This window comes from Puma concolor, chromosome D1 (genome assembly GCF_028749965.1).
Source record: "Puma concolor isolate L17-30 chromosome D1, mPumCon1.1.hap2, whole genome shotgun sequence".
In the NCBI taxonomy this organism is placed as follows: Eukaryota; Metazoa; Chordata; class Mammalia; order Carnivora; family Felidae; genus Puma; species Puma concolor.
The window spans coordinates 110281168-110294909 of NC_141676.1; the positions used below are offsets into that span (position 1 = coordinate 110281168).

The following is a 13742-nucleotide window of genomic DNA, read 5'->3' on the forward strand; positions in this document are numbered from 1 at the left end:
ATATTTTCCAAATTTTGTACAGTGAGCTAGTATTTGCACAGTGGGGATTCCTTTATTAAAATAATGGTACTGGGGGGGACGCCTGGGTGGCTCAGTCAGTTGAGCGTCCGACTTCGGCTCAGGTCATGATCTCGTGGTCCGTGAGTTCGAGCTCTGTGCTGACAGCTCAGAGCCTGGAGCCTGTTTCAGATTCTGTGTCTCCCTCTCTCTCTGACCCTCCCCTGTTCATGCTCTGTCTCTGTCTCAAAAATAAATAAACATTAAAAAATAATGGTACTGGGGCATCTGGCTGGCTTACCTGGTAGAGCGTGAAACTCTTGATCTCAGGATCGTGAGTTTGAGCCCCGAGTCGGGCTCTGTGCTGACAGCTCAGAGCTTGGAGCCTGCTTCAGATTCTGTGCCTCCCTCTCTCCCTGCCCCTGCCCAACTCGTGCTCTGTCTCTCTCTCTCTGCCTCTCAAAAATAAATAAAACATTAACAAGTTTAAAAAAGAAAAAGAAAAGTCATCTAATAATACATCTTAAACAGGTACATTGTAATGTAAGTTATATGTCAATAAAGTTATTTCCAAACAATCTCTTAAAAACCCATGCTACTGATAATCATTTTCTATATAATAAGAGGCCCAATCCTTTGGCCCATGTTCCTTACCACACGGCACACACACACTCACTGTTCTGGTGATGACTGTTTCTAGTGCAGCTGCTGAGACGTGACGGCCACACCCATTTGAGTACCTGTCCATTTGCTCCGGTGTTGTCGGTGGTCGCCAGTCTTCCCCAGGAACTGTACCATCTTCTGTTTGTCCTGCTAAAGCATTCTCCCCTGACTCTAAGAATCAGATCATTTCGGGGCGCCTGGGTGGCGCAGTCGGTTAAGCGTCCGGCTTCAGCCAGGTCACGATCTCACGGTCTGTGAGTTCGAGCCCTGCGTCAGGCTCTGGGCTGATGGCTCAGAGCCTGGAGCCTGTTTCCGATTCTGTGTCTCCCTCTCTCTCTGCCCCTCCCCCGTTCATGCTCTGTCTCTCTCTGTCCACAAAATAAATAAACGTTGAAAAAAAAATTAAAAAAAAAAAAAAAAAAAGAATCAGATCATTTCAAAGAGTAGCGACCATTCACGATGATCTGTAAGACTGCCTTTATCAACAATTAGTTTGTGGCACACCGGGGATTAAAACTGGCTTCTTGGGGCACCTGGGTGACGCAGTCGGTTAAGCGTCCGACTTCAGCCAGGTCACGATCTCGCGGTCCGTGAGTTCGAGCCCCGCGTCGGGCTCTGGGCTGATGGCTCAGAGCCTGGAGCCTGTTTCCGATTCTGTGTCTCCCTCTCTCTCTGCCCCTCGCCCGTTCATGCTCTGTCTCTCTCTGTCCCAAAAATAAATAAACGTTGAAAAAAAAAATTTAAAACTGGCTTCTTGGCGTTTCGGTGGTTATAAGAGTAATACTAAAGGGGCACCTATGGGGCGCCTGGGTGGCGCAGTCGGTTAAGTGTCCGACTTCAGCCAGGTCACGATCTCGCGGTCCGTGAGTTCGAGCCCCGCATCAGGCTCTGGGCTGATGGCTCAGAGCCTGGAGCCTGTTTCCGATTCTGTGTCTCCCTCTCTCTCTGCTCCTCCCCCGTTCATGCTCTGTCTCTCTCTGTCCCAAAAATAAATAAACGTTGGAAAAAAAAAAATTTTTAAGGGGCACCTGGGTGGCTCAGTCGGTTGAGCCTCTGACTCCGGACTTCAGCTCAGGTCATGATCCCAGGGTTGTGGGATCAAGCCTCGCATCAGGCTCTGGGCTGAGCATGGAGTCTGCTTAGGATTCTCTGCCCCTCTACCCTGCTCTTGCTCTCTCTCTTTAAAAAACAACAACAACAACAGAAAGATGACATTTCTCAAGTGCTTACTATGTGCAAAGCACTGTTTTAAATATTTTACATGTATAACTGGTTATATATGCAGAAGTTCTAAAATTTTTTTGTGAGATTGAACAGCTCAATTTAAAATTTAATAAGCTCTTGCTGTGTGCAAGGCTGAAGCATGACAAAGATGATCTTACTAGAAAAAAGTCACAAATTCTGAGTTATCTCTCAAGGCATAATAAAAGACTATCATCCAGGGGCGCCTGGGTGGCTCAGTCGGTTAGGCGGCCGACTTCGGCTTAGGTCATGATCTCGTGGTCCGTGAGTTTGAGCCCTGCGTCGGGCTCTGTGCTGACAGCTCAGAGCCTGAAGCCTGCTTCAGATTCTGTGTCTCCCTCTCTCTCTGCCCCTCCCCTGTTCATGCTCTGTCTCTGTCTCAAAAATAAATAAACGTTAAAAAAAAATTTTTTTTTTAAAAAAGACTATCATCCTTTTAAGTAATTTGGAAACCCAAAAAGCACTGAGAGTCTACAATTCTTTTTTTTTTTAATTTTTTAATGCTTTATTTTATTTCTGACAGAGAGAGAGAGACAGAGTGTGAGAGAGGGAGGGGCAGAGAGAGAGGGAGAAACAGAACTCGAAGCAGGCTCCAGGCTCCGAGCTGTCAGCACAGAGCCTGACGCAGGGCTCGAACCCTCAAACTGATAGATCATGACCCTAGCTGAAGTCGGACTCCCAAGCAACTCAGCCACCCAGGCGCCCCATCTGGGAGTCTACAATTCTTTTGATAACTCACTTGGCAGCAAACAATCTGACCTTAATTGGTGACAGGTTATCTACAGACATTCTTTTAGTGTAAATATTTACACATTTTGCTTCACATATATACCTGTTTGATCATGGAGTTCTGCCTCACACTTCACCAGGATTACGTAATATAAATAGGATTTCAGATCTCTTGGTTCTTCTTTGCACTTCATTTGTAAACACACACACACACACACACACACACACACACACACACAGATGCATGTCATTGGAGTTAAGTGGTTGTTTCTGTTTTGAAAGCACCACGAAAGATGGTTCCCCAAAGACGGATAATGTAACAACCTTGTGACAACCATAGTTCTCATTCTTTTTATTCATTATTTAAAATCAAGTAACACTCATAACATACTTCAAAAAATGTAAACCATATCTTTCTCCCATTGGTTTTCATTCTAAGAAAAAAAAATGGCAAGAGATGATTATAGCAAAACAAGTTTCTCCGTGGAATGTGTAAATTAAAACCACGTATATGAGATCCACATTCAGTAGGATTAATTCAACATAATAACCACTGATTGCTAGTCACCAAAGTTCACATCGAGACAATGTTTTAGGCACCATTTAAAAAAAAGACAAAAAAAATTTACCCAGAGAGATAACAATGAGGAACATTAACTTTGAAAATAATCTTAAAATTGCTTCTTTTCTCTTCATTTACTCTCCAACATGATTATGTGTAATAAGCGAACCAGAGTCTGTAATGATTGACACAGATTGTTACAGTTCAGCACTACCGTCATTCTAGGATTATAGAAACACCAAGTCATGTAGTCGTTCACCCAAATTCGGGAGAATGGTTTGCTAGTTATTTTGGTATCAGGTGAAGATTGGTCGCTCAGGAAGGTTTAGTGAAGACACGGGGATTTAGAAAGATCTGGATTTGGAAGCAGAGACAACTTTTTACCAGCTGTGAAATTTCCAAGAGTTAAGCATCTTGTTGGGAACATACTCTATTTTAAAACACAAAGGACCTAACTTTAAAGTCTTTATAGTCTTTCTTCTTTTTTTTTCTTAAAGATTACATGCTTCCTTTGCATTTCCAACTAAATCTTTGCAGGCAGTTACTGGGGAACAAATGAATCAGCTTATGAAATGGGTCTTTAGTCTTTCACATCCTTGTCACTCGGTCGGACCTAAGGAAATTATTCAACTATAGTGCACTCTTTCAAGTCTGCGAGGCTTTGTACTTGATTGAACCAAAGGCAATATAGAATCAAAAGTACTCTTAAAAGGATTTTATTAATCCATAGATTCAGTTTTTGAATACTATAAAGTTGGATTAATAGATTGGGAAAGTCCTCTTAACGGTAATAAAGGCTGCTTTGGTCGCCCCTGGAAACAATCATGGAGTATTTTGAGGCTTTTGGAAATCTAGTGTAAACTCTCCAAGAAATCTTGTTTGCTACTATTATGTACATAAAGGCCACATTTAAAAGCATTCTGTTTACAAAATCATTTTGGCTTCAGCTTACCATTTAATGAACATCACATTACTGTATGCGAAGTGTTAATACAGTTCAAGATGAGAAGCATTTCTCAGGGAAAGGGTATCATATGATTAGATAGTTTTTCATTTCCTTTTTATCATGTTTATTAAAAATACTTAGTAATTAGCTACATCATCCGTTAGTTTTAAATTTTAAATTTAAATAGGTTTAAATTTAAATTGAATAATTGAAATGAAATAATATCAATGATATCTGATTCAAGTATACCTGACTTCCAGGACACTTAGTCAAAATGTTTTGCCTGGAGCAAACATTTTTACTATTTCGGTGTCACTATCCACATTCTCCATAATGATGTGTAAGAAAATAGGTCAGTTATTTTATATAGATATATCTATATGGATAAAGATATCTGGCTAAGGTTATACAGAAATTTGGCAACCTTGCATAAGAACTCAGATCTTTGTAGTTATTGTTCATTTTAATATTGTTGTACCACAAACCACTCTTCCATAACCTCAAAATTATAGGGCCAATTTTAGAATTTTGTGGATTCAGTTAGATCACATTTTCCCTTTTCTTCAGCACACACACACACACACACACACACACACACACACCTGACACAGCATGGTAATGAAAAGAACCCCAACTAAGGTACAAGGAGAACTAGAGATCTAGGCTTGCTTCTGCTCATGTGTGACCTTGGTTAAGTATCAACTTTGGGGGCCCTGCATTTCCGTTTGTTTCTTCTGCCTCCTTAGTTCTATTCTAAGTCTTGAAAAACATCAGAACCCTTCAGCCTGAATGTTAGTTTTACCCCACCATTAGTATTATAAAGGGTGTCCAGAAGTTAAATCATATTTTATATTTTAGTTGTTTAACTTCGCGAGTAGGCACAGGTGCCTGTTTAAACCTTAAACTGTTGTTAGATACCCAGTTTTTGAGTTGGTGCCATTTTGGACTGGTGCAAAACTGTACTGTAAGATTTAAAATGGTAGCAGTAAAAATAAATTGTTTCACATTTGGCGGGGGCAGGTATTCTTACCTGATCAATTACAGTTTGAACTCACTCAAGTGAAACGAATGCAAGGAGATCAAGAAAATGTTGACGATACAACTATTCAAAATCTTACAGTGATGTTATAATTTACATTCTTCTCTCCATAAGCACGATTAAAAATACTTCCATGAAGCTAGAAAATGTACAATTATTTAAAATATAATCAAATATCTACTTCAAAGATGCACAAAACCACATTCACGCATGATTCCGGATGGAGTTATGTCTCCTGGGATTTCCCTCCCAATCATTTCCACTTGGGAGGAGCAGTGTTTCGGGGCACGAGGGCACAGGGCACACATGAAACCAAGAGATCCCTCAGGTCCAGGAAAGCCTGCACCTTCCTCTGCTCCCTCTGCAGAATGTGGAAATGGGAAAGAATATGAGAAAACAACATTCTCATCCATTGTAAATATAATAGTATGCCCGTGAGCAGCTGAGACCAAGCTCATTATGTATTTGCATAATGCTTTCTCTGTTTACAAAGCTTTGTCACATGATTCGCTTGATTCTCAAAATTAGTCCACGAAACACAATAAACGGGGTTATTATTCTCATCTTACAGTTAAGACAATGGATGCTTAGCAAGGTTAAGTGACTCACTCGTGTTCAGATACCGGTACAGCAAAGGCGAGCTTAAAACCCAGGTATTCTGATTTCTCGTTAAATATTCTTACCACCATATCACTTTGGTTTTCAAACAAATGAAGATACTGCAGGTTGACAGTAAACCTCATAATTCCAAAAAGGTGGCTGCATTTGGTGCCCCTTTGTGATTGGGAATGCTTCACAGAACAGAACAGAAATGTATGCTGAAAACTATTGTTATCAAAATGTCCCTTCCAGGAGGAGAATTTAATCAATAAGTTAAAAATTAGAAAACTCAAAAGTCATTTTATAGCCTTAACTCAGTATTCTATCTTTAATTTTGCTGAAACGCAATTTGAATGCTAAATATATCAAACATCTAACCAATCTTCCTTGCCCAGAAAAATCTTTCTTTCCTATACTTTTCTTGTCCCAGAACCGGGAAATTCAGAAACTTAATTGGACAAAAAAGCGATCACTAAAAACATTCCGTATTTACCTATACTGATAATTTTGACAACAGTTCAAGGTAAATTGCATTTACTTTCTTTGAAAATGTCGGTATATAAATGAACTTTTCTTGTCTAAATAAGGACAATATACTATAACATCAAAACACTTGCTGATGAATGGTCCTTCATTTTTATTTTTACAAATATTTGCGATAAAATATTTTGCTTGGATCCTTAGATATCTTTACAAAACATAAATCTATCAAGAGCAAGAAATCAGAGAACAAAAATGAGGATAAAACTTATTTTCTTACGTTCAGGTAAATTAAGGGAGGATAAATATTTCAAAGAATGGTTTAAAATCTGGCACATTAAATATGGAATTATTATTTTCGTCCTAGTTGATGATACCTCTGAGATCGTTTCCTTTGTAAGCAAACACTGCACTTTTAAATCCACTTTGCTGTTCAGCATTAACAGATGAGCTCAGGAGAATGTAATTCCTGATAGAATCTTTTCGATCAGATTATATATGCACAAAAAACCCATTTCAAACTGTCAAGAAAAATGAGTAATATTGGTATATGCGAACATTAAGGTTAGCTATGTGCTAACAAAGGGAGAACGGGGATCATTCCGGAGACACTCCAGTTTCAAGAAAAGGTTGTCTGCTTTGCCTGATAATTTAGCACAACCCCCAATCTGGTAGCGTCACCAGCAAGCATAGCGCTGTGAATTAAATACCTTACAAAATAGCATTAGCATCGATTTATAACTGTGTCCTAAATGCTGCCATTGCGTCTCCTGCTGAAGTTAACGTTGGTATTGATCCTGGGATGACACCCAGTCTGTTCACGGGAGTCCTCTGGCCTGTGGGAAGTCAGCAGAAGCATTCTTTCCTGGGTTTTACCGCTTCCTCAGAAGAATGCACCGTATTTGGAACAAAGCCGCTTTTAACCCCTTCCCAGCCATCTTGAATACAAATCTCTCCCCTTTTGATAAGTTCATATATGTCTCTGGTCAGGATTGTAAAGGATTCCTCCACATTTGTGGCATCCTTTGCTGAGGTTTCTATATACTTCATGCCACAGTCTGCTGACAGCTTTTCAGCTTCTTCCCTTGTAACCTGACGTCGCGAAGCCAGGTCACATTTATGTCCCACCAGCAGAAATACAATCCGAAATGGCTGTACGTGCATTTTTGCTTCTTCCAGCCAATCTTTCACGTGTTCAAAAGATCGTCGGTTGGTAATGTCAAATACTAAAAATCCGCCAACTGAGTTGCGGTAATAAGATCGAGTTATTGATCTGAAAAATAAATAGAAAAACAGGTTGTGAAAGAATAAGTTGTTCTGCTCCCACCGTAATAAAATCTGAAGGTGACATAATGTGACTTCACTAGAATTTATAAGCCAAATAGAAAGTGTCTTTTTTTTTTTTAAATATTTATTTATTTTTGAGAGGCAGAGACACAGCACAAGCAGGGGAGGGACAGAGAGAGGGAGACACAGAATCCGAAGCAGGTTCCAGGCTCTGAGCTGTCAGCACAGAACCTGATGCGGGACTCGAACTCATGAATAGTGAGATCATGACCTGAGCTGAAGTCAGACGCTTAACCAACTGAGCCACCCAGGAGCCCCAGCCAAATAGGAAGGGTCTTAAGTGAACAAAAATATTCTGAGACTAAGAGGAGAGCGGGTTTCATCCACTGACAGAACATTAAAGTGTAGTTATTTTCAGATAGATAAATAAGCACTTACATGGTATGTTATCTCACACTTAAGACTATGTGTTTTTATTTTAAAGTATCTGATAGAGGGGCGCCTGGGTGACGCAGCCGGTTGAGCGTCCAGCTTGGGCTCAGGTCATGATCTCACAGTTTGTGAGTTCGAGCCCCGTGTGGGGCTCTGTGCTGACAGCTCAGAGCCTGGAGCCTGCTTCAGATTCTGTGTCTCCTTCTCTCTCTGCTCCTCCCCCACGTGTGTCCTGTCTCTCTCTCTCTCTGTCTCTCTCAAAATAAACATAACAACAACAACAACAACAAAAAAGTATCTGATAGATTATTACATTACTGTGATTAAAAATATGACGATAGGAAGATTTGGTGAAGGGCAGAGTTTACCCAACAAACCAGATCTTAAGAATTTCTCTGTCCCTGTCATTTAATTCAAGGAGCCCCTCTCTCCATCAGTTGGGGAAGAAGAAACAAAGCCAAGCCTGATATAACGTGCGTTACAGGAATGGTCCTGTGCGATACCTATTCAAGAAACAGGAAGTTGCTTGCACACGGGTTATGAATCTGTGCTAGGCATTCCATTTGGCCCCTAAATCTAGTGTCTGCTCTTGTCTGGGCCTTGGGAAGGTGTCATCTACGGAAAGCTTTTCCACACTTCCTTGTCCTTGGGCTTGCTGTGGGGCTTAGCCAATGGAGGCATCAGCTGGTGACCAGAGGAAGGAGGTCAGGGTATCTACCCTTCTCTTTGTCTCCCCTAGACCCTGGCTTGGCAGTAGCTTGTTCCTATTTCTGGTCAAGGTTCCCATTGGGTAGTGCCTTTCTCATGGGTTCTGCTGGGTTCAGGTAATTCCATTCTCTTTCCTGTCTCTTTTGGCCGGTGAATGGCTTCTCACTGTGGCTAACATTTTTTTATTTTTGAGACAGAGAGAGAGAGAGCATGAACAGGGGAGGGTCAGAGGAAGAGAGAGACACAGAATCCGAAACAGGCTCCAGGCTCTGAGCTGTCAGCACAGAGCCCGACGTGGGGCTCGAACCCACAGACCACAAGATCATGACCTGAGCTGAAGTCGGACGCTTAACAGACTGAGCCACCCAGGCGCTCCTCAAAAATGTTTTAATTTATTTTTGAAGGAGAGAGAGAGACAGAGCATGAGTGGGGGAGGAGCAGAGAGAGGGGGGACACAGAATCCGAAGCAGGCTTCACACAGGGCTCGAACTCACGAACCATGAGATCATGACCTGAGCCGAAGCTGGACGCTCAACCAGCTGAGCCACCCAGGCGCCCCTCGCTGTGGGTAACTCTGAACACCTCACCATCCTTTTTTGGTGACCTTGCCCATACGTATCTCCAGAAATAGTCACTTGGTTAAACTTTCAGTTAACCCTCAAGTGTGCTGTTCCTATCTGTTTTCTTTCTTTCTTTTTTTAAGTTTATTAATTTATTTTGATAGAGAGGGAGTGTGTGTGCGCATGTGTGTGTGGGCAGAGGAGGGGCAGAGAGAGAGAAAGAGAATCCCAAGTAGGCTCTGCACTGTCAGCATAGAGCCCTACGCGGGGCTGGATCCCATGAACCGTGATATCATGACCTGAGCCGAAATCAAGAATCGGATGCTTAACTGACTGAGCTATCCGGGCGCCCCTGTGCTATTTTCTGATTGAATCATGAGGCAAGGTGGCAAGGCCATACTATTTTATATATCTTGCTTTTACGTGTTATTTTTCTACCTAGAATGTCTTCTACCCTTTTCTGCCTACCAAACTCCTATTTCTCCTTCAAGAGTCAGCTCAAAAATCATAAATATGAGAAGTCTTCCCTGTCACTGACCTCTTGTTCCCCACCTCTCTTAGGCAATCTCATATAATTCCATTGAGCCTTGGCATACCGCCATTATGATTACGTCCACTTTCACAATGTACTGATTGGATTGGCTGGGATGTCTCCCACGCAGTTCAAGGCTCCTTGAGGGTCAAACATTTTTCCTCTATGTATCTAACAATCCTATTGCCCGGCAAATGATAGATGCTACTTGATATCTGTCATATCGGATTAAGTAATCTTATTGCAGAGGGAAGTGCTAAGTGCTGTAGGAGGCACAGGTCACGTGTGTCTCAGTTTCCAAGTTGTCAGTGACCTCGAGCATTGAGATGAGCCTCTCTTACTTGCCTGGCCACGAGAGATCTTTGTGGAAGGCCAGTGGGTCACTGGGGCTCTCTCTACCTCTCCCATGCCTTCCTTAGTACCATTTGCTGTGGGAGTGTGAAGAAAGTATCTTTACCTCTTCTTTCTTTGCCTTTCTCCCACTTCCCTGTTTTTCCTCAGAATTCTTAGCAGAGAGATTCTCAAGTGAATATTTTAGGAATATTTTCTGAAGGACTACTGCGTTCTACGGCCACTGACAATAAGAAAAATCTCCCACTATATTTGTCAGGCTACAAATACTGCAGTTCGTTTAAGTTGCTGCTTAAAAAAAAACAAACCGAGGCATAATTTGTTATTGTTTTGCTTTTCATCTTTATATGTGTGAATTTAGGTAGATGTGCGGCGCCTTAAGAGAAACCTAATTAAGGCTATATGATTGAACTGAAAGCTTTAATTTACTCAGCACTGAGTTGGCATTACTTTTATTCTCCCTCCTCTTTAATTTACCATTAGTTTAATTTATAAAAACATACTTTTGTGGTTGAAAACTCAATGTTGAGATGCTCGTATATTAGGCAGAGGCACTGGAGAAAATGCCATGTTTTCCAGGCCTGTGTGTTTAATTTTGCAAACATATTAGGAATACAGTTGGCAAATCATTCTATAGAACAAAATTATAGCAAATTCTATGCCATATACACTATAGAAACAGCCCTTATTAATGATTAGTTGGGATAAATGGTCTCAATATGACATCTGCCATTTTCTACATAATAACTTGGCCTTCAGTTTCTGTGTGTGGGTACGGATATTAGTTTAGAATTCTGATATGGTGAGGCTTCAGATTCAGATACAGTTGTGCCCTGGGGTAGGTTTTCCCTAACACAGTTGGGCATCCTTACTGTCAGTTATTTAGGGGAAGACACAGGCTTACCGACTGAAACTGGACCTTGAAAGGGAGCGTGTATCTTTCTCTGGACCTCCTTTCTTGGGTAACACTTAGGTATCCATAAGTTCTCGAGAGTATTATAGGTAGGGTACAGATCTTAAAATAACTATGTAGGTCAGCCTCCCTGTAAAGAATTTGAGTTGATGATAAGAATTCTTTTTTTTAAAATTTTTACATGTTTATTTACTTTTGAGAGAGAGAGAGAGAGAGACAGAGCATGAACAGGGGAGGGGCAGAGAGAGAGGGACACACAGAATCTGAAGCAGACCCCAGGTTCTGAGCTGTCAGCACAGAGCCTGATGCGGGGCTCAAACTCACAAACTGTGAGATTGTGACCTGATTTGAAGTTGGATGCTCAACCAACTGAGCCACCCAGGCACCCCGGGAGAACAATTCTTTATAAGCAACAACATCTTGCTGCAGGTTACTTTATAACCATTTTCTTCTGGACTCTGAAAGTCTCACTGAATGAATGGATTAAAGAAAAGAAAAAAATATCGGGGGGAGGGGGGGGGCCATGGAAGGAAAGAAGGAAGAGAAGGGAGAGAGAAATAAATGAATGCATTCCAATCTGGTCTCAGGTGTGCTTTGGGAAAGTTAAGAGTTATGATGCTACCCTCTGGCGAGACTGGAAAGGGGATAAATCTAGCATGATGGTGATACAATGGGGAAGGTGAATCATGGAAGATCTTTGTCCCCCCCAAGTGGAAGATCTCCTTTTTTATTTTTAATGTTTATTTATTTTTGAGAGGGAGAAAGACAGAGCACGAACGGGGGAGGTGCAGAGAAAGAGGGAGAACAGAATCTGAAGCAGGCTCCAGGCTTTGAGCTGTCAGCACAGAGCCTGACGCGGGGCTCGAACCCACAGACTGTGAGATCATGACCTGAGCTGAAGTCGGAGGCTCAACCAACTGAGCCACCCAGGCACCCCAGAAGATCTCCTTTTGATTATAAAAGAAACCTCCTTCTTTTATACCTTGAAAACTACACTATTAGGAACTTCCATCCCATTTTAGATTACAGTCTCCTCTCGGAATGTTTTCCCCTCCTCCTTGCCTTACTGAAAGCTGCTGTATTTAATTTCATTTCCTGACCACACGGCTTCCCCCCGCAACACGTTCAAGTTGTTCATTCTGTAGGCGCAAGAGGCGGTGGCTTCTGCTTCCCAGGGTCACTTCCAGAGAACTGTCTCCCAACTCCAGTTGTAAAAAAAAAAAAAAAGAAAGAAAAGAAAAGAAAAAAAATTCCCTGCTCCTTTGAGGCTTCTGCCATCTGGCTCTATCATCTTCTGTCATCTGCCAAGTGCGAGGTCATTCCCCGCATGCTGAAGACTCGAGCACTTTGCTTCGCTTTTCTTTCCATCGCACTTCCTCTCATTCTGTTCGTTGATTTCAACACTTATTTGGAGGAGCTGTCTGGTGTCATTTCTGTTACCTGATTTCTTCATTTCTTTTCTTTTTATTTTTTTGTAATGTTTATTTATTTTTGAGAAAGAGATAGAGGGAGCACGAGCAGGAGAAGGGCTGAGAGATAGGGAGACAGAATCCAAAGCAGGCTCCAGGCTCTGAGATGTCAGCACAGAGCCTGACGCAGAGCTCGAACTCAGGAACCATGAAATCATGACCTGAGCTGAAATCGGATGCCAACTGAGCCATTCGGTCGCCCTGTGGCTTCCTCATTTCTAATGAACTATCCTCGTCATTCTGTCTTTCTCACCTACTTCCTTTTCATCATCAGAAATTCACTACTTCCAAAACTGCAAATATACAGCCCACGTTTTGATCAAAATCTCATAGCCTGCAGCATATTTTTACTGTGATAATTTCAAAATGTTATCAAGATTTGTAATCTACTCAGCAATTCCATGACTTGCTATCCATTAATACCCTCCTATTTTTACTGCCTTCCATGAGACATCACTATAATTGTTCTCTTAGAAATATCTAAAGTCCCAAGCTCCTCCCCCCCCACTGCTATACTCATCTGGGAAAACTACCTCCGGATCAGGCCAGCGTGCAGCCGAATGTTTCTGGGGAAAATCACTCAACCAGGCAGGCTGGTGTCACTATGAATTAATTATAACCACTCCCATGTAGACACTCGTCACTGCAAAGGAATAGCGCTGGTTCAGGAGAAACTCTTCTCCCTCTTCCCTCACATTTAGGCTTCTACCATAGGAAGAAACAGGATTTCCCTTTCGAACTTTTTCTCCCCACGAAGCAGAACGGGAGGAACACTTTACTCCTCTCATTAGACACCTGCATTGAAGGAAAGAATGGCGGTTGTTTGGTCAGAATCTGTTTCTCAGGTTGGTGGGCAGAATCACTGTGTTCAAGGCTAGTACTCTTGCATACCATCCTTCTCCACTGCTTTCCACTTTCTGAATCCAGGATGTTGGGTTGCTAATTGTGAGAGGTAGTGGGCGCCGTGCCTATGCTCATCACTGATTATCCAGTGATTCTCAAGTGCCTGGCACAAAGTGGGCACTCAGTACATTCTTAGTGAGGGAATAAGTGATTGATTTGGTAAAGCCATGAACACAGCCATTGGGGAAATGGGAGAAATGGCAGAGAGAATGAGAACGTTTGAGGGAAAGAGATACTAGTGTGAAAAAAGAACTTTAAGATCATGGCGGTGCCCAACATTAAGATCTATTAGCAGCATGTTATGTTCTCACACCAAGGTCACTGAGTTG

At 41.9% G+C, this 13742-nt stretch overlaps 1 protein-coding gene across 1 annotated transcript in view; it reads right to left on the minus strand.

The window, feature by feature from the left end:
* Positions 1-2968: 2968 nt before the first annotated feature.
* The window catches only part of RAB39A (RAB39A, member RAS oncogene family), a 30699-nt gene continuing 19925 nt past the window's right edge, over positions 2969-13742 (minus strand). Inside the window, exon 2 of the mRNA XM_086679214.1 lies at positions 2969-7531. Within this exon, the coding sequence (XP_086535340.1) occupies positions 7105-7531 (427 nt within the window). The 3' untranslated portion in view covers positions 2969-7104. The remainder of the gene's footprint in view (positions 7532-13742) is intronic.